The following is a 21,201-nucleotide window of genomic DNA, read 5'->3' as shown; positions in this document are numbered from 1 at the left end:
CTTTCCAATGCCTATCTCTTTTTTTAGTGGGGTGGCTGTGTGTTAGTGTCTTGCAATAAAAACGAAAGAAAGACTTATGGTGTCTTAGAGCTAACAAGTTTATTATAGCAGTGCATAAACTTTTGTGGACTACTGTATTATGCATACTGTATGCATGCACACAAAAGCGCTCATACCAATAACAAACTTAGTTGGTCTCTAAGGTGCTACTGGAAGGAATTTTTTTTATTTTGTTTCAGCCACAATAAGAGTTAGTCATTAAGATGCCATAGTACTTGTTGTTGTTGTTCCTTTCTTGCATTTCACTGCCTACTCTTTCCCTCCAGTGATTTTCTACCCAGTTTCCCCTAACCAAATTGTGACTCTTCTCTCAGGACATTTTTTGATCTGGTCCTCTTGGAAGCAACAAAAAAAGTGGCCATCTTTGCTAGTGACAGCCTGGCCTGAAAGAAAGAATATAGGAAAGTGGCCAGCCATTTTTACGAAGGGCAGCTTTATGGCTCCGTTGCCATGGCTATTTGGGAAGACAAAATATATGAGTACTGTATTAGAAGCTGAAAGTACTCTCAAATTCCACATGCTGGAGTGAAACATTCTTATGCCCCATGGTTTCATTAACTTAAGTGGCAAGAAGGTAGATTGCACAGAAATATCCAGCTCTAGGATATTTTAAAGATTAAATGGAGGGGAAGCCCCATGCACACTCGAGATAGTCCCCGCAAAAGAAAATGTTGATTTTGCCCCAGAAAGAGAAGAGAATTACGGTTTGCAAACTCATACTGGGTTTGAGGTGGAATAATCCAGAATTGTTCTTGGTTTAGCTTCTGTGATCCTCAGATGAACAGTGGTATATAAATGTAAGAAATAATAATAGCTTCATACAATGAAAATAACTATATTGTCTGTAATGAATAGAAGCACTCTAGGGAAAAGAATACTAATATTTTCCCACAAATATTTAGCATTTTTATCATTCTTTAGTGTCACGTCATGATGTTTAGAACTCTGCAAATTAAATCAGTAATATCTCCATATTGCAAATGGAATATTGAGGCTAAAAGATATTGACTTGCCTAAGGCATTTTTTTAAAAAATTGTGACCTGATTATTGAAGAGAATACACAGGCTTTGTAAACAATGGCTCAGGTCTTTACCGAGTCCAGTTGTCAAACGTAATCCGTTCCGGAAGCCCATTCGGCTTCCGAAATGTTAGACAACCAAGGAGCAGCTTCCGATTGGTTGCTAGAGCTTCCTGCACTCAAGCGGAAGCCGCGTCAGATGTTCGGCTTCTGAAAAACGTTCAAAGGTTTTCAGCGTTTGGGAGCTGAAATGTTTGAAAATGGAGCCATTCAGGAGCTGAGGTTTGACTGTACTGTACTATATAGAGTGGGTTTGTTGCAAGGTTGGCTGCCGAGGTGGCAAGATCAGGCATTTTCCCTGCACTGCAAAACTAGCAGTGAGTTCACAACAGCATCGCCATTCCCACTTTGTATGGGACACCATTTCTTTCTTTTTAAAGAAAATCCAAATCTCAAAGCACACATCAAGTCCTTGTACAAGTTCTATATCTTTTAATACAAATTATTGATGGCATTAGTTGGATACAATGAAAACACACGTCAGTGTTGCATAGCTGCTCAGATATACAACTTCATTCCTTTCAAGTAACTGAAATTAAGTTACTCCATAAATCCACTGTAAACGAGGACTCTGCAATCCAACTCAAATACTTTCAGAATCTTACATGCGCTTGCTTTATGAGAACAGCGGCCACTCTGTGGAGGCCAAGACTGGGAACCAATTTAGGGCATTAAAATCACTAGTACAGCATTATTCACATAAAATGAAGAAAACAATTCCTTTATTTGGTACAATTCAAGTAATTGCTAAGTGTTTTTTTAAATGCACAGTGCTTTGGACCACCCCCACAGTTAATCTGTACAGCAGCAGTAACCAGGGGTCAGTATGTTATGGAGAGTGCCTTACACTCCTGGTGAGATTAGAAGCAATACCTCTGTAGTAATGTAGAGTTGCAACATATTTTGGGAAGGGGTGGAGAACATCACTCTGTTTAATTGCCTGCCTAGCTATCTCCACTCTTAAAGTTCTTGTAGTTCACACCCAGAGCCAAATGTCATATTCTTTCCTGCTTTAACATGGAGTTACTGCGGATCATCGTTAGTTGGCACATTCTGCTCCTCACTTGGGCTGTGTTTGCTCTTAAGGGACCGTCCAATGTATCTCCAGTATTCCTTCCGGATTATGTCTTTTTCTTTAGCCAGGATTTCACATAGCTACAGAAAGGAGAATTATAAGTTTGAACAGTTTGCATGGTTTATTTTGTTTATTATATAGCACCCCAAAGGCTCATGGTGTTTTGCCAATATAAGCAGAAAGGCAGTTCCCTGCTCTGGAAACCTGCAACAGACCAGAAGACAACACTGGATAGTGGAACTGGAAGAACTCTGCTGGGTTAGCAGGTGCATGGATCTGAAGCCACATTCTGCCAAGTCAAACTATGGGTTTAATCTTGCCCAGCGTGCCACAACCTGGTAACCCTCCAGATGTTTTGGACTCCAACTCCCATCAGCCCCTGCCAGAACTATTTTCTATTTTTCAGCAGTGGAATCCTAACCTAACCAAGATTTATCGAGACTAATTCTACAGGGATTGTTTTTAAGCCAATGATTTTATTTCTAAAAGTTTCTATAATGTTTTTTGACCCAAAAAGGATGGAATCCTCTGCTGTTGTTTTCCTGGGGAATACTCATCAGTGCCCTTAGAAAGCCTGAAAGTTATGTGTGGTATTCACCAGTGATATTTATTTTGAAATATTCAAGAGAGACAAGTAATTGAATTCACTATTGATTCTCCAGTAGTAAATACCCAACAATCTTCCAATTTCCAACCCACTCCACGCTAACTGATTTAGAATTCTTTTCTAGCAGAAATAAATAAATCTTAAGGTACAGCAAAGAACAGAAATTTAGCTGAGGAGCATTTCCCCCAAGCCCCATACACACCAACAATGAAGTGGAATAATGTACAACTGGAGTATTCATTCACATTACTGTATTCCCCTACCAGTTTCAGTTTTCCTAACCTTCTGTTGCTTCCCTTTTCTCTATTTCTAAAGTGTAAGCACCACTGCGTATGGATCTGTCCTTTCACTGTTTATACAATATGGTAATAATAGTATAATAATTAAAAGGCATCTTTTGGAGTGCAAAGGAAGTTGGTAGAGGGCTTTATCAGCATGTAAAAAAAGACTTTCCTTTTCTCAAAGCAAAATACTCTATCCAGATAATCTGGTAGCTCAGCCTGGCTTTTAAGATTTGGCAAAGCAAATGAAATACACAAAGTTCTCTCTCTCTCTCCTACATGGCAGGATAAAATACAAGCCTAATTCTCTTAATGGACACTAAAATACAGCTTTCCAACCCTTCCAGTCTAGTTTTTTTGTCAACCGAAGACTGCATTTCTTAATGTACCACAGGTTATAACCAAGCCTTTTTTAAAAAAAACCCACAGTTCTTTCTAACCAAAATAATAATAAAAAATAGTGCTGAATCTAGACAGAAAGGCAAATCCTGTCCCTCATATGTTGACTGGTAGCAGCTGGCTGAAAGCCCTTAACAATAAGTCAGAAGTTCTGAGCGCATAATTTAGGGATGAAATGGGAGTCAGCTGCTGTACAGAACAGCATACAGTGGTGCCTCGCAAGACGAAATTAATTCGTTCCGCAAGTTTTTTCTTCTTGCGAGTTTTTCGTCTTGCGATGCACGGTTTCCCATAGGAATGCACTGAAAATCAATTAATGCGTTCCTATGGAAACCGCCTTCAGACCAGGTCCGGGGACAGTCTGTCCCCCGACCTCTTCTGAAGGCTGGGGGGGGGGGCAAGGGCTTTTCTTCCCACCCCCAGCATTTTAAAAAACCCCGGGACAGCGGAGGACTTCTCCGCTGTCCGGGGCGATCTTAAAATGCTGGCGGGCGGCATTTTAAAATCGCCCGGGACAGCGGAGGACTTCTCCGCTGTCCGGGGCGATGTAAAAGCCCCTGGGAAGGCAGGCAGGGGGGACAAAGACTTTTGCCCCCCGCCCGCCTTCAGAAGAGGTCCTGGACCTCTTCTGAAGGCGGGCGGGGGGCGAAAGGCTTTGCTCCCCAACACCAGCATTTAAAAGAGGTCCCCGGAGATTTCCCTATGGGCTTTCATCTTGCGAAGCAAGCCCATAGGGAAATTCGTCTTGCGAAGCGCCTCCAAAACAGAAAACCCTTTCGTCTTGCGGGTTTTCCGTCTTGCGAGGCATTCATCTTGCAGGGTACCACTGTATATGGAAAGAGGCAAAATGGTTACATAAAAAGTGAAACCCCTTTAATTTTTACATTTCCTTTGTAGCTGGCATTAAATAGCAATCTGATAATCAGCACGCATAAAAGTAATTGTGACAGCAGTTATACAGCATATTAATACTGCATCTTAAACAAGTATTTTCCTCAGAATTATAACTTCCAGACTGCAGTGCATGGCAGAGAAGTGGTCTGTGCTATTTCTGTCCAATTTTCAATTCTGCAAAAATGGATAACATTCTGCAATTATGTCAATTTAAAAATCACTATCCTTTCACTAAATTTGTTTGCGGTACCAAAAGTTGGTGCTGCCACATTCAAACTGACAGACTATTTATCCACAGGTGAGATTAAATTCTACAGAAGACTGGAGAAAAGATTGAGTTCCCCATCTGCTTATTGCAACTAGTCTATTAAAAGGGTAACACAGAGGCTGAACAACTTTTAAAAACTAACCTCTAATGCTTTGCTGAGAGTTTCTTCCTTGTTTTCACACTCGTTTTCCAGCATATCTTCATATATGTCCACCAAAAAGGCAATCAGGTAGGGGGAACTATGACTTGGCTGCAATTCCAGTAGCTGTCCTAAGAGGTTTGGATGTTTCGAAAGGCCACGATCCTGCAGGATCCTGAAATAAAATGCAGCTGTGAATGCCACACTTCATTTGCATGCGGTCACCACACCATTTGCTGTACATTTACCAATCTGACGCTTCCTACAGAATGTGGAAATCTCCTATGGCCTATATAAAATGATAAGCAAGCAAGCAACTACAAATAGTGTCAGGTATCATTAACCTACAATCCATCTCAACCAGTATCATGAATCAGTGCCAGGTATTCAGAGGGATGCGGGTGGTGCTGTGGGTTAAACCACAGAGCCTAGGACTTGCTGATCAGAAGGTTGGTGGTTCGAATCCCTGCGGCGGGGTGAGCTCCCATTGCTCAGTCCCTGCTCCTGCCAACCTAGTAGTTCGAAAGCACATCAAAGTGCAAGTAGATAAATAGGCTCCAGCGGGAAGGTAAATGGCGCTTCCGTGCGCTGCTCTGGTTCGCCAGAAGCGGCTTAGTCATGCTGGCCACATGACCCAGAAGCTGTATGCCGGCTCCCTCGGCCAATAAAGCGAGATGAGCGCCGCAACCCCAGAGTCAGCCACGACTGGACCTAATGGTCAGGGGTCCCTTTACCTTTATTCAGAAGACAAGCGGCAAGATCCCCCTGCCCCTGAAATATGGCAATGAGCTAAGTGCCAGAGGGAACGTGCACAGCTGATAAAGTCCTGGAAAACGAAACAAGGCCCAGGAAAGCACCTCAACAGACCAATCAGGATTCGGCAATTTGCTCAGCACTAAAGTCTGCACTATGGCTGGAGAACCTGTGGCTCCACAGACATTGCTGGACCCTACCTTCCATGATCTCAGACCACAGGTTATACTGGCTGGGGTTGGGAGACCTGGAGTCCAACAACATCTGGAACTCCATGGCGTGTGCAATCCGACTGGCATCCTCCCAGATGTCATCTGGGCACCAGGTACAACTTTATTCAACAAGGCAGGAGGAGAAGCTGCTCAGTTGATGCTGACACAAAACCCCACACCTACACTATATAACAGAATATAAGTTTCGCCACCCCACCCCTCCTCTCCTCCCTCTCTTCTTCCCCAACCTTAGACTGTACACAACACTAATGTCTCAAAACAAATCTGTCTCAAAACTGATCTGCAGAAAAGACTTTACAACCTGAAAAAAGAGACATTGCACGTACTTTTGTAAACCAAGAAAATATCTAATAAAAAATATTTTTAAAAACAAAACAAAACAGGGCTATAGGCTCTTTTGGACCTGTGGTTCCTGGTCTCGTTCTATTTTTTGTAGCCTTAAAAAAAGAAGAAGATTATGCTGACTGCAAACCACTTTGCTCTATTCAATAAAATGGCTTACATCAATATAAATATGTTTATGTAAGCCATTTACATTATGTAAGACATCCACCCACCATGTACAGAATATGCAACAACAACAACAGTTCTTCACAACTTCTATCCCTGAATGCTAAGAGCAGCTCAAAAAAGTATATGATTTTAATTTTTTTTTAAAAAACAACAACACAACCCTGAAGACAACCACATCCTCACCAGTATGTGCTTCCTCTACAATGTGACTCTTAAGGCCATGTATCACCTGACATTTTCTTTTCTCATCTTAGACGCAAAGCCTCCAGAACTGGGTAGTGACAGTCTTTTTCTGGTACCTGAAGCTGATCTATATCACTCTGCCCATGCAACAGCACCTGAAGCACTTGGAGAACTTCCACCCCTCTAGCAAACCTGCATGGAGGACACAGCCCTTCTGCAAGCCATTCTGTGTCTGCACTCCATGCCGTTTTGCAACTCAGTCATCCTCTACTTCTGTTACAGTTTCCTACCCTTGCCAAAACTGGGAGCAGAAAATCATTTGGAGTAACTCCTTCTTACAGCCTCTGGAATTACAAAATATCTGGAATTACAAAATATCCAGGGCTCCCATGTACACTGTGCTAAAAATATGGAAGTTACGCAATCAAAAACAAATGAAAAAAAAGCATAGGTTCTGCATCTTATAACACGTAGGCAAACTGAATAGATTTACGTTTTCTGTCTTCTTTTGCACAATTTTTTTCTGGTTTTGCTAGTCATGGCGGCAAAGGAAATGCACTTAAGTGCTTACCAACCGTAGGAAATTGTATTCCACAACTGCATTGGCTGCAATAGGCACCGCCCATGTACATTCACAAATACCTCTGCGGTGAAAGGCTGGAAACTTGTTTTAAAAATGAAAGCAAAATTTTTCAGGAAGCTGAACCCTGGGCCTGCTATTAGAACAGCAAGCCAGTGTGACATAACTGTTAGAGCATGGGTAGGCAAACTAAGGCCCAAAGGCTGGATCCAGCCCAATCACCTTCTAAATCTGGCCCATCAGAGTGATTTTACATGAGTAGAATGTGTCCTTTTATTTAAAATGCATCTCTGGATTATTTGTGGGGCACAGGAGTTCGTTCATTTCTTTCTCTTCAAAATATAGTCCGCTGTCCGCCCCCAAGGTCTGAGAGACAGTGGACCGGCCCTCTGCTGAAAAGGTTTGCTAACCCCTGGGTTAGAGTGTTGGACTCACTGGGTGACCTTGGACCAGTCACCATCTCTTAGCCTAACACATCTCACAAGATTTTTGTGAGGGTGAAATGGGGAAGAGGAGAACCATGAACACCACCTTGAGATCCCTGTAAGCTAAAGGTGGTAAAAAGGTAAAGGGACCCCTGACCATTAGGTCCAGACGTGACCGACTCTGGGGTTGCGGCGCTCATCTCGCTTTATTGGCCGAGGGAGCCGGTATACAGCTTCTGGGTCATGTGGCCAGCATGACTAAGCCACTTCTGGCGAACCAGAGCAGCGCACAGAAACGCCGTTTACCTTCCTGCCGGAGTGGTACCTATTTATCTACTTGCACTTTGACGTGCTTTCGAACTGCTAGGTTGACAGGATCAGGGACCGAGCAACGGGAGCTCACCCCATCGCGGGGATTCGAACCGCCAACTTTCTGATCAGCAAGTCCTAGGCTCTGTGGTTTAACCCACAGCGCCACCCGCATCCCTTAAAGGTGGTATATAAATGTAATAATAATAATAATAATAATTTATTATTTATACCCCACCCATCTGGCTGGGCTTCCCCAGCCAATCTGGGCGGCTTCCAAAAGAATATTAAAATACTATAATACATCAAACATTAAAAGCTTCCCGAAACAGGGCTGCCTTCAGATGTCTTCTGAAAGCCTGGTAGTTGTTGTTCTCTTTGACATCTGGTGGGAGGGTGTTCCACAGGGAGGGCGCCACTCCCAAGAAGGCCCTCTGCCTGGTTCCCTGTAACTTGGCTTCTCACAGTGAGGGAACCGCCAGAAGGCCCTCGGTGCTGGACCTCAGTGTCCGGGTAGAACGATGGGGGTGGAGACGCTCCTTCAGATATAACAAATATATATAACAAAATAACAAATACTAGCATATTCTGCACTTCAGAATAGCCAAAGCCGCTAACAAATTTATCTCACCCTTTCAAATAGTTCCAAGCACTTTCATTATGGGGCACCATCTTGATCATTTCTAGGGTAAACCTGAAAAAGAAAAGCAGAGTATTTGATAAAGAAGTGTGGAAATAGGGAGTCATATGTTATGCATATCAAAGAACTCATTTTTTTTCTCCAAATAGCAGAGAGTAAATGGCATTCAACATAAGAGTAGGTGGTAGTCAACACCAGTCCTACTCAGAGTAAACCCACTGGACATGACTAGCAGGCTCATAAATTTCAGTGAGTCTATTCTTAAGTATGACTTAGCTGAACACAACTAAAAATGTCTTCTCTCCAATAAATAAATTTCCTACCAAGGAAAAGATATTCTACAGATTCTTTTTTTAAAAAAGAAAAAGAAAATAGTGGGGAATCTCTCAAGATAATACTATAGAAAGATTAATTCACAAGGCGGAAATAATCCAAGGGCATGAGTTTTGATGTCCTTAGCTCATCTTTCACCAACTTGATGCCTTCCAAAGTTTGAGGACTACAACTCTCAAACTCTGCTGTGCTGGTTGAGGCTGATGGGAGTTGTAGTCCCAAACATCAGGAGGCATCAGGTTGGCAGATGCTTCCTTATCTAATGGTAAAACCCAATATACTAAAACAAAAGAAAAGCCATGCAAGCATCTCTGATGTATCCTTCTGCCTGTGACAAGTCTAAATGGTCTCAAATGAAGTTGAGTATTTATTTTACTTACTGGACTTCTCTCTCTAAAACAGCAGGATCGTTATAACCAGTTGTGTTTGAAATTACAAAGTATCTTTGGTTCCAGACAGAATTGTTTCTGACATCGTCTTTCAGGAGCTGTTCCACATACTCGAGTTCATCATCCCACAGTTTAAATTCCTAAAAGTACAACAATTAAGGGAGAAATGCTGGAAGGATGAAGTACATTTGAGAAATAGCCTCATTTCCACAGCGGCAACTGAAGCAATTCTAGATTTTAAGAGTTAGGCAGCAAAAAATTCAGGATAAATAGAACAATAAAAACAAGGCAGTTTTTAGCAAGCCAAGCTGCCCATGAGAAAAGCAACGATACAAACATGGTATAGCATCTTGAATACCATACACAGGAGAATGTCATGAGAGTCATTTCGTGAGAATACCATTAATCATGAGATTAATTACTTATAATCAGAGTTGGAAGGGACCCCAAGGGTTATCTATTCCAACCTCCTGCAATGCAACCTTGATTTAATCATTTCAAAGCAGTAATAACCTGTATACATAAATGACAGTTCCCAACATTCTGTCACACTCTAGTATGACCAAGAAACTGAACCCAAAATATGGGACACCTTTTTGCTTCCTTAGCAGTTTGGTCAATGGTTGCCATTCATTCCCAGGGTTAGGAGGTTCGGAAATAAAAGTGACGCAAATGGGAACAACATTGCAGAGGGGGCAAAACCTGCCTTCTACCCACCATAGTGATCAGTGAAGGGATTCCACTCCCAGTGGCATTCCCCAGGGCTCCTTGCAATGTACAATATCAGTGGGCATTTTGCTACTAAGAGCAACATCAAAATACCTGAATGACCCACTGCCTGTGCTGCCATGCATGGTAGTTCTTAGCATCCTGGTTAAGAATGTCTGCTATAAATTCTAGTTCCTGGGATGGATCCTTCAGCCACTCCACCAACACTCGTCTGTGGTGCCTAAAACATGAAGAAATCCTTATTTAAACAAAACTAAAAAAAACCAGCATCCCTTCAGTGCCTGTTTACTGTTTAGTTGTTTTTTTTATTGAAATGCAATCCTGCCAAGAGTGATGGATAATGGGCATTTGCACTCGAAAACAAAAATGTTCAATGGAATGGTAATTGAATGAGTGGCACATCGTCATATTTGGTTGTTTCTGATCTTGTAGTGCGAGACAGCTCATTAAAGGCTGCAATGTTCTATCACACCGCTTGGCAACTCTCCCGCTGAAAGTGCAAGTTGCACCCACTGACGAGCATTGTGTTGAGTTTATACGAGGCAGAAAGAAAGCTGTCCTTGCAGCGATTAATCCACTTAGCTTATTCATATGTACAATTTCATCATTTGATGCCACAGCCAGCATGCAAGTGATGTGCGTGTCTGAATTTGCCACGTCTTCTGTGCAAAGTATTAATAGCCATTAATCAGGTGGGGCACAGAGTCCCACCCACAGATGCAACACCCCAATGCATGCAGTCTTAGCATAGCATCTCAGGAAAACCAACAGACTCTTGCCCACAGCTTTCCTGCTAGCAAAAGGATTTTCAGGCACTTTATAAGAGTCACTTGGCACTGCCCTGCTTTGTCAAGTGCCAGATGCTGCAGCTGCAACAGTGTAAGCTACCAGTTCTACTGCTGGACTAAAGAAGCCTCATTGGGCTTAGGCTGCCCTTCTGGGTTTGAGCTATTGTTGGACCGTTAGCAAATGAGGAAAAAGAAATGCAGGCTGTTGTGTTAAACTGAGCCTGGGGTGGGAAAGGAAACAGACCGAGAACACAGTCAAAAAGCATCTGCCAGCCTGCCATATTCAAACCAAGAACAAATAAAGAGGGACAAAGGCAGCCATGAAAACAGCCATCAGCCTAGTTATCTATGGCGAGCACAAACTGCACAAAGGTGATCAGACAGGGAAGTTTACAAAGGTAATGTTATTTGTTATGCTATGAAGAACTAGTAAGTAGGCTTCTGACCATTTTCATAGACTAGTAATTATTGATGGACCTAGTAGCTTGGCTTATAAGGACATTTTGCTCACCTTCTCAAAGCATTTATGTGGACGTCAAATTATTGTTGTTTTTCATTAAGAACGTTTATAAAGAATTTTGAATTTTATATGATTGTGAGTGTGTGCATGTCCCCCCCCTGAAATCCTTTTGGTTTGCTGCATTTCACCTTATAATATATTAACATACCTCATAATATATTAACATATACCACTGTAATTCTTCTCAGGTTATATACAGAAAATGGCCAATGAAATGTTGCTTTGGGTCCCCCCCCCCTTCTTTCTGTTGCTGTTTGTGCATGTTTGCAAACACTCCTACTTTCTTCTCGTTTTTCTATAAGCATTTACAATACTGGCATTTCTGCAAAACGCATTATGTATGTCGTGTCATCATATAAACAAAACCCTCCTCATCTTAAGCATTCTTGCCATGTACAATGGTCTCCACGTAAGCATTCTGCACTTATAATTTAGAAAAGACAGGCAAGTCCACGCAAGCGGGCATTTCCTTTCAAGGGAAATAACTTTCCTTATCAAAAAGGAGCCAGACATTACCAGACTTGATAATTCTTTGGCTGATCTTCAATGATAGCTGTGATATAATTGAGTTCCTCGTGTAGATCTTTGTTCAGGGACTGCAGAAGAACCCTGCGGAAATGCCTACAGAAGAAAAAACAATCATCAGACAAGAAAAATACTCTTCAGCAAAATGCGAGACCCAAAGAAGAATACTCAGTAGAACCTGCTCCTTCAGGTAGCCTTGGTGCAGCCATTCAGATTTAAAAGTGAACACCAGCACTTTTCATCAAGGCCAGCAATCATTGGCTGTTGAAGAACAGATATTGCATGGTTCTCCCCCAGTTTCTTCCAGAAGAGAGTCTAGCCATTTCATTTTGGATCACCTGCAGTTTCTGGACATTTTTTTTAAAAAGAAGACAGCCAAACTTAGAGCTCATGACAGTAATCCAACCTCAAGGTTACAATGCCATGCATTAATGGCAGTCGTGTCTCATGGTATACAAGTCTCACATGAGCAAGAATTTTCTGCAAGGAAAATGTCTACTCACTTATTTTGCAACAAGGCCTGGGAAAGTAGCATTTTAGCACAGTTTCACTACTAGTTTCTTGTGCTTAGTTAAAAATGCATTTTAATCAAGCTATTCAGATAAAAATTACTTAAATATTAGAGATTCCACACAAAAAATAAAAGAAATTCAGACTCAACTTGTGGTTTTCTTCATGTATACTCAGCAATTCCCAACTAACAATAAATGACAGATTCATCATCACTACATACCACACAGTGTAGTTCGCAGCATTAAGATCAATGGCATCCCCCGTTAAGCTGAAAGCTCTTTCGCTCCTTTCATCACATTGCAGAACAGCCCGGAAGTAATCATATACATCTTTAACTAGAGAGAGAGAGAAATCGCTTTATGTCAAATCACTCTCTAGCCTTCCTTATGGGTCAGAAGAAGCCAAAATACCCATCTAGTCCACAATCCTGTTCTCACAGTGGGCAACCAGATGTGTATGGGAATCCCTCAAGCTGGCTATGAACACACAACAGTCTTCCCCAGCAACTGGTGTTCAGAGGCATACCAGGGCCATTGCTGGAGGCAGTACACCAGCCATCATGACCATCAATTGTCTTATCCTCCTCGAAGGACAAAGATCTTCTCATCTCTTCCCAAAGTTCTACTGCCAAAACCATTCGCATCCCTGATGGCTCAGACCCTGGGCTCCCTAGACTGGCTCCCTATCCAGCATAAATGCCCTGTGGCCTTTAGAGCTCTCCACTGCTTTGCCCCACCCTCTCCCTGCCCTTATTACCTGCCACGTCCTTGCCTGTGATCTTCCCTTCTCCAACTCTTGGCACCCTAAGCCATTTTCAGTATGATGCAACACCTGTAACAGTGCCAGTTCCGCAGTTCGAAGCAGCCAAGTGGGTCTATATGGAGTAAGGCCATCTTGCAGGTAACCTGGTCCTGTTGTTAAGGGCTTTCTATAATAATAGTAACACTTTGAACTTGGCCTGCTAGCAAACCAGCAAGCAGCACAGGTCTCCCAGCACAGGTGCTATATGCTGACAGGGTCTTGCTCTGCTGCATTCTACACTAACAGCGGCTTCCAGATCAGGAGCAAAGGAAGTACCACACAGTCCACATTGCTTTCTTCATCAACTCTGCCAGTTCACCCTTATGCCTGGAACTCTTCCTCAGAAAACCAACACAGTTTGAGTCTCTCTCTCTCTTTCGTCACCTTGTAGCCTTACTGGAGTTCACCAAGTGGGTCTGCGTTGCTCCCGGGAGGGAGGAAGGAAGTCAAATGACACCGAGGTTGATTCCAAGAAAGAGTTTATTCTGCTCTCCGGATAGCAGAAGGCACTTGCGTGGTAAGTCCACAGCAAGTCCAAAGAAATGAGAAATTTCATGCAGTATATATATCCTCCAGGCACCCTCTCCCTCCTTCCCCAGGAATCCAACCACATCAGCCTATACACGCAGGTTGTTCCTTCAACCTCCCAGCCTCTTCCTTTAAATCCTTCCTCAAAATGGCTTTAACCTTTAATTACCATTTTCAGCTGAAGTTAACTTGTTAATGTTTGTCGTGCGTTAACTTTGAATCTCCTCCTCCTGCTTTGTCACTCCCACTGTTGACACTTGGACTGAAGGCTCGGAGGAGAAAGGGAACCTGTCCTCTCTCTTTTTTTGGCTTATTGTGTTTTATCTACTTACTTAACAAAACTTATATACTGCTTGATTGTAAGAAAACCTCTAAGCAGCTTACAGAAATATTGTTTTAAACCCACCCCCACCCACTGAAGGTACAGTAATCTGGAAAATGCACCTAAAATGTAAATGCCCTTTTGATATGTTTGTGTATCAAACAGAAAAGTACCTAATGTAGCTTGCTTTTTCTTGCTGAAAAAGCAGCATTAACTAGCATTAAAGCTACTGTTTTATGTGCATCTAGATTATCTACTAAAAACAACTCTGACACTTCTTTACTGATGGTCTTTTCTTCTGAAGAAACCGAGGGCAATCAAGCATCAAATAAGGCTTAAATGTGTATCCCAGCTTCTCCTATACATGAAGCTTTAATGATAGCTTTCTAATATGTGGGTGGGGTTGTAAACAATCTTTAGCCCCACCTAAGTGCTAGTAGCAAGTGCAGTAATCTCACACACTCTTTCATGACCTGAATCATCATAATTGCCTTACTCTGTCAGTTCTACTTCTGAAGTAATGAAGTAATGAAGAATGAATCACCTTTCTATGGCCACACTTCTAGTTTAGGTGGGCATACCGATTTTATTTTTTAACCGAAGAACTTGAAACTTACACTTTTCACTATATATGATCTGGACTACTGGATTTGGCCCATCATCTTGAGGTACTGGCTCAACATCAGCCCATTCCTTCCTATCCCTGTAAAAAAAATAATAATCATAATTTGACAACCGGGGTAAAGAATGAAATACTAGGACATATATAGTTCAGAGCCACTGCCTAAAGACCAAGGTTGGTTCGCACATATGGGCAGCACTGCATGATTCCTTTCTGGCAATTTCCCCACTGCCCTAAACCCCATCCACAATTTCCCTATTTCCAACCACATGTTTCACGACATTATAAAAGTAATTCAGAGTGTCTCTCCATCTATGCTAAGCACAGCGATCAGCCCCTCTCCGGGAATAAGGAAGCCCAGGAAAGTGGACGAGGCTATTTCCAAACAGACCTGGGCATCCTTCATTTTAAAAACCCAAGCCTTGCTTAGGGGAATGTGTTTCATTCATTTATCTGGACATTTACACCCCAACTTGCTAAAAAAAAAACCCACCCAAACTCAAAAGACACACACACCTAGCAATAAACCAAACAGCAGGTTTGGGGCTTGGGACTTTCATAAATGAGGCATCTAGTAATGTATGGAAGTGAGAGCTGGACCATAAGGAAGGCTGATCACCGAAGAATTGATGCTTTTGAGTTATGGTGCTGGAGGAGACTCTTGAGAGTCCCATGGACTGCAAGAAGATCAAACCTATCCATTCTTAAGGAAATCAGCCCTGAGTGCTCACTGGAAGGACAGATCCTGAAGCTGAGGCTCCAATACTTTGGCCACCTCATGAGAAGAGAAGACTCCCTGGAAAAGACCCTGATGCTGGGAAAGATGGAGGGCACAAGGAGAAGGGGACGACAGAGGACGAGATGGTTGGACAGTGTTCTCAAAGCTACCAGCATGAGTTTGACCAAACTGCGGGAGGCAGTGGAAGACAGGAGTGCCTGGCGTGCTCTGGTCCATGGGGTCACGAAGAGGCGGACACGACTAAACGACTCAACAACAACAACAAAAGAGGCATCCCGAGGTTACAATCCTAAGCACGCTTACCTAGGGGTCGATGCCATTGGACTTCATGGGGCTTACTTATGAGTAGACGTGGAAAGGACTGCGCTCCAAAACTCTCTCTCTCTCTCTACATATATTAATTAAGTTTTGGAGCGCAGTCCTTTGCACGTCTACTCATAAGTAAGCCCCATATAGATATATATGTAGATATATATATATGTATATAAAGCACGACATTCGCACATACCTGTACAGGACGTAGCCGTCGGCGTCTAGGGGCAGCCCGGAGTCCAGCTCGCTGTCCCCAGCGGCCTCGCCTTCCGCCTCCAGGTGAGGAGCGCAGGGCTCGGGGTCTAAGCCGCCTTCCCCGTCCGCCATCATCACAGCCGCCTCCCGCCCACCCCGGAAGAGAGGAAGCGGCGGAGGCTTCCCTATGAGGAACAAGCGCCGCCCCGAGCCATAGAGGCGCAGCTGCTGGGCCTAGAGCGCCTCCACCACGAAAGAGCCGCACGGGAAGGAACGGGAGAGATTCACAGCGCCCTCCTTTCTCTCTCCGCCAACGGGAACAAGGCTTTTGCCATAGAGATAGGAAAGCGGAAGTCGCCGCACCGGAAGTGCAGGAAGAACATGATGCCCAAAGAGCTTTGCGTTCCTTAGTTCCACTTCGGGTACTCCTTCATTTCCATATGCAAGGCATCGTAGGGCTTTTCGTCTTCTGTACCTTTAATATATCTATTAATATATATTGATAAATAGCATACTTAGATCCGTGGTTCCCAATGTGAGGCACATGCCCCACAGGGGGGCAATTTGATTTTTTTAAGAGGGGCAATTTGAGAAGGAGTTATTAACAGTTAATGGCCTTTTGGGAAATCACTTTTTGAATAATAATAATTATATGTCACGGTGTGAGGGATCAGGATTTTAGAGATGCTTAGGTGGGGCATGGCCAAAAAAAGGTTGAGACCCACTGAGTTAGATATACATTATACATACATACATACATACATACATATATACATACCGTACATACATGTCTTGCAAGGGAACATGATCAGGATCACCCTCCTGAAAATAAATAATTTTGTGGGTGGGAGATGAAGAGCATGATTATTTCAATGCACTGCAAATACCTGCTTTTGTTGTTTAGTCATGTCCGACTCTTCGTGACCCCATGGACCAGAGCACGCCAGGCACTTCTGTCTTCCACTGCCTCCCGCAGTTTGGTCAAACTCATTCTGGTAGCTTCGAGAACACTGTCCAACCATCTCGTCCTCTGTCATCCCCTTCTCCTTGTGCCCTCCATCTTTCCCAACATCAGGGTCTTTTCCAGGGAGTCTTCTCTTCTCATGAGGTGGCCAAAGTATTAAGAGTCTCAGCTTCAGGATCTGTCCTTCCAGTGAGCACTCAGGACTGATTTCCTTAAGAATGGATAGGTTTGATCTTCTTGCAGTCCATGGGACTCTCAAGAGTCTCCTCCCAACACCATAATTCAAAAGCTTCAATTCTTCGGCGATCAGCCTTCTTTATGGTCCAGCTTACCCGGTGCAAATGAGGTTTAGTCTGCAGCCTTAATTTCCAAGTAAACACGCACAGAGCTGGGCTGTACATTTTGCTTTTATGTATCATTACTTTGGTTTTCTCTATAAGCTAAAATAGATCATTACAACCCAGTCCAGACAGATCTTTGTGGGAGAGCAGGAGTCTGCAGACAATGCATACATGCAGAGTGACATCTGGATTGCTCATCACAGTGCTCATCCAGATCAGACCCCATGTGGCTTTTTACACACCTACACATCAGCTTTATTAAAGACAGACCCCAAATTTTGGGACCCCCTCCAAACTGATGCCAAAGTTTTGTACTCGTTTAATAAACCTCTGCACATCTGTAGCTGAGCCCACAAGTTTTGCATGACTAGACTTGGAACCAGTTTGCAGAGCAGGAGGAACTGCCGGGGGAGCGGTGGTTTTTATTATTGTGCCCTGTGATCTCCTGTACTGGAAGTTTAATAAACAAGCAGTAACATTGATTTCCTAAATGCCTTAAAAAGCAAGACACAGTTAACTATAAAATAAAATGAAAATAGTGCTGGGCTGCTGTTATATAAGGCCGGCAATTTGGCCCGAGTTGCCAAATACTGGGGCTTGCTGGGATCTCCTCTTTTATTCCCTAGAACAGGGTTTCCCAAATTGGGGTCTTCAGCAGTTTTTGGACTACAACTCCCATCATCCCTAGCTAGCAGATCAGGGATGATGGGAACTGTAGTCCAAAACAGCTGGAGACTCAAGTTTGGTAAACACTGCCCTAGAGCAAATGGGGATTTGTGGGAAAGAAGAAATGTGGAGTGGCAGTGGAGAAAAGCTGGGAGGAGTGATTTTGTGTTTCGTGCCTCTTGTTCTCTAAACTAGCAATCTGAAAAGAACCCTGTAGACATAAGGACCACTTTTGTGGCCATGCAAAATGTTTTCATTTCTGCTCAACCCTAAAAAAAGAAAAGAGCCCTGACTACAAGCTTGCAATAAAGGTTTAACATTGTTATCAGATCCCTGAAGTGTCAACAGTGAACACACATCGGATGCAATGTATTTTTTCTACTACTGTACCATGAAGAAGAGCTCATAGCTTGTAGGTTGTCAACACTGCCCTCCATACATTAAATTTTGAAACTTAAAGGTAAATGTAAAGGGACCCCTGACCATTAGGTCCAGTTGTGACCGACTCTGGGGTTGCGGCACTCATCTCGCTTTATTGCCCGAGGGAGCCAGCGTGCAGCTTCCGGATCATGTGGCCAGCATGACTAAGCCGCTTCTGGTGAACCAGAGCAGTACACAGAAACCCTGTTTGCCTTCCCGCCGGAGCGGTACCTGTTTATCTACTTGTACTTCAACGTGCTTTCGAACTGCTAGGTTGGCAGGAGCAGGGACCGAGCAAGGGGAGCTCACCGCGTCGCGGGGATTCGAAACGCCGACCTTCTGATCGGCAAGTCCTAGGCTCTGTGGTTTAACCCACGGCGCCAACTTACTTCATGTTAAACTTTCTCAGTAGTGAGAATGTAGTAACCTCTTGATTCCTGTGGATGGCAGAGCAGGTCAAGTAACATGGTTATATTCCATCTCATTATCACATCATATCTATCCAACACCAAATTCAACAATCAAAGTCTATGACAATGGGCCGAATGTAAACGGCCCGTGAAAAAAGACTCTTATGAATTGAAAGTGGCGATGCTATATGTACTTCTCCTTGTTTGTTTTCATTTCACAAAAAAATCTAAGTAAAAATAAATAATAATTTCAAAACAATCGGAAGCAGTGTGCTATCAAAGGTTTTTTTTATTTTAAGTGAAGTAGAGTAAAGTATGATGAAGCCAGAAAGGGGGGGGGGGGAGAGAGAAGGGCAACACCACAAAAACAACGTAGGAAGTCAACTTTAAATTTGTATTAAATTGAATTAATTGGATGTAAATTCATTTTAAAAATCGAAAAGTAATAACAATTAATTATCAAAGGGGACACCTGATATATAATGGAGGGAATTCCTAAGCTGGGAGGTGCTGACAGGCTAAAGCAGTGTTTCCCAACCGGTGTTCCGCGGCACACTAGTGTGCCGTGGAACTTTGCCTTGTGTTCCGTGGAGGCGGGCGAGTCGGGCGGTGAGAGGCGGGGCGGCGGCGGCGAGGAGAGGCCGCCCAGCGCGGGGCTCTTGCCGTCTGCCTGCCTGGCTGCCTGCGAGCTCGGCGGGCAGCGCTTCCGTCCACAGCGCCCGCCTCGCGGCTCTCCCTCGTCGCGCGCCTTGGCTCCCGCGGCCGGCGAGGGGAGCCCGGGCCGCGCGCGGCTGCTGCTGCCGCCGCCGCCTCTCCGGGCGGGAACGCTGCGGGTGCGCGAGGGAGGAGGGCGGCCCCCGGGGGCTGGGAGAGCCGGGCTGCCGTGGCCGAGAGGGCTGCTCTGCCGGGCGCCGCTGATAAGAAAATTATCGCGCGCCTTGGCTCCCTCGTCGCGCGCCTTGGCTCCCGCGGCCGGCGAGGGGAGCCCGGGCTGCGCGCGGCTGCTGCCGCCGCCGCCGTTTGTGGTCATGGCGGAGCTGCCGCCTAGGGAGGAGGGGAGAGGGGGCTGGCGGGGGGGCAGGCGGTGAAGGGGGCTTGGCTGCCCCTTGCAGGCTCAGGTGTGCACAGGTGGGTCCCTGGCCACCTGCATCTCTGTGTGTTGATCAATTGGAGGGGGGAAGGCAGGTAGAATTTGCAGCCTCTCAGGCCAGGAAGGGGGAAAGATTTGGGGTCTGGTGAATGTCTGGTGCGGTTCTTGTGACGCTCTGGCCATCCTGGGGTGTCCCCGGAGAACTCAGAAAGGCCTGTGGGAAAGATCTGAGCCCTAAACTGGCTTTTCTGGTTCCTGGAGGGAGGCGAGAGCTGAGCTGCCTGTTCTTAGGAATGTCCTCCTCTCTTTCTCTCTCTCTCTCTCTCTCTCTCTCTCTCTCTGGCTCTTCCCACCCAGGGCTTGTGGGCATCTGCTCTGAGAGGAAGATGGAGGTGACTTCCCTTAAAGGTCATGGAATCATAGAGGTGGAAGGAACCCAAAGGTCATCCAGTCCAACCCCCAGCAATTCAGGACTCACAGCTAAAGCGTCCTTGGCAGATGCCCCCCCCACCTCTCCCTAAAAGCCCCTTCCCCTGTCTGACTGCTCTCACCACCAGAAAGGCCTTCCTAATGTTTTGTGGGAATCTCCTTTCTTGTTTCTTTATATTTTATTGAGAGTATTACAAGGAGTTAAATTGGCGGGGGGGGGGAATAAAAAGGTTACATGCATTAAAAATAAATAGAAGCAGAGGAAAAGAGCAATAACAAAATAGCAATGGAATATAATTAAGCCTACAGAGCTATATATGCAAATGGATCTACTTATTCTTTCCCTTGAAGATACATTGATTCGTTTGTTACTGTGGTTTCGACCAATACTTTCCAAAGATCTTTACATTTGTCCATGCATGATCTTTGTCTGAAAGCTCATGGGTTGCAGGAGTTGTCATAGGAGGTTATATTTTTGACCTTCCAACTGTTATGGAAATTACGGGGGGGGCACATCTTTAAAGTTGTTAAATGCTGCCGGTGTCGACGGGGAGGACACCGGCAGCAGCGCCCCCCCCCCAGAAACCCGCTCCGGGCAGGTAATTCACAGAGAGTGGACAGAAGGAAGCCTTAAAGGGCTTCAGCCTCCCAGAGTGGCGGGGAATAATAATAATAATAATAATAAAATAATAATAATAATAATAATAATAATAATAATAATAATAATAATAATAATAAAATTGACAGGTGGTGTTTTTCTAGGTGAGGGGGTGGGGACTGTAATAACAAAAAAATCAGCTGTATATCAACCGCTGTTTTGCAATGAAGAATTGCAAATAAGGAAGATCAAAAGGAGAATGTTTTTTTTTGGGGGGGACTCTCTTCCTCTTCCTCCTCCTCCTCTCGTTCTTGCTCCTCTTCCTGGCAAAAGGGCTGCTGAGACCCCTTCTCTCTTGGGTGCCGGTGGGTGCTGTGACGTTGACGCTGCTGTGGCAAGTGCCTTTACTTAGCAGAGTGCATTCCCCTTTACACAGGAGGGGAGGGAAAATAATTGAAACTTACACTTTCGTGCGTCCCTCCCGGCGCGACGCTGCGCGCTGACGTCACGGGGCTGTAATGGTGGTGTG

At 44.2% G+C, this 21,201-nt stretch overlaps 1 protein-coding gene across 1 annotated transcript; it reads right to left on the bottom strand.

Moving 5' to 3' along the window:
* Positions 1–1,548: 1,548 nt before the first annotated feature.
* On the bottom strand, positions 1,549–15,927 carry FNTA (farnesyltransferase, CAAX box, subunit alpha). The gene is made up of 9 exons (XM_082205102.1): positions 15,756–15,927; positions 14,504–14,589; positions 12,456–12,570; positions 11,714–11,818; positions 9,983–10,109; positions 9,152–9,300; positions 8,430–8,492; positions 4,806–4,977; positions 1,549–2,294 (listed from the first exon to the last, which is right to left on the bottom strand). Exons 1-9 carry the CDS (start codon positions 15,887–15,889, stop codon positions 2,163–2,165), a joined length of 1,083 nt encoding a protein of 360 aa, XP_082061228.1. The 5' UTR covers positions 15,890–15,927; the 3' UTR covers positions 1,549–2,162.
* Between the last annotated feature and the right edge of the window lie 5,274 nt (positions 15,928–21,201).

The sequence above is a fragment of the Podarcis vaucheri genome, assembly GCF_965113315.1.
Source record: "Podarcis vaucheri genome assembly, chromosome: 17".
Taxonomy (NCBI): Eukaryota; Metazoa; Chordata; class Lepidosauria; order Squamata; family Lacertidae; genus Podarcis; species Podarcis vaucheri.
The sequence above is the reverse complement of the archived record's forward strand: the minus strand, read 5'-3'. Positions and strand labels throughout refer to the sequence as shown.

Excerpts from the sequence above, each read along its gene's own strand:
- FNTA (XM_082205102.1), bottom strand. The coding sequence starts at position 15,889 with ATGATGGCGGACGGGGAAGGCGGCTTAGACCCCGAGCCCTGCGCTCCT. Across the intron at positions 10,110-11,713 it reads CCAAAGAATTATCAAGTCTG|GCACCACAGACGAGTGTTGG; the intron begins GTAATGTCTGGC and ends TTCATGTTTTAG. Across the intron at positions 2,295-4,805 it reads CTCTCAGCAAAGCATTAGAG|CTATGTGAAATCCTGGCTAA; the intron begins GTTAGTTTTTAA and ends TCCTTTCTGTAG.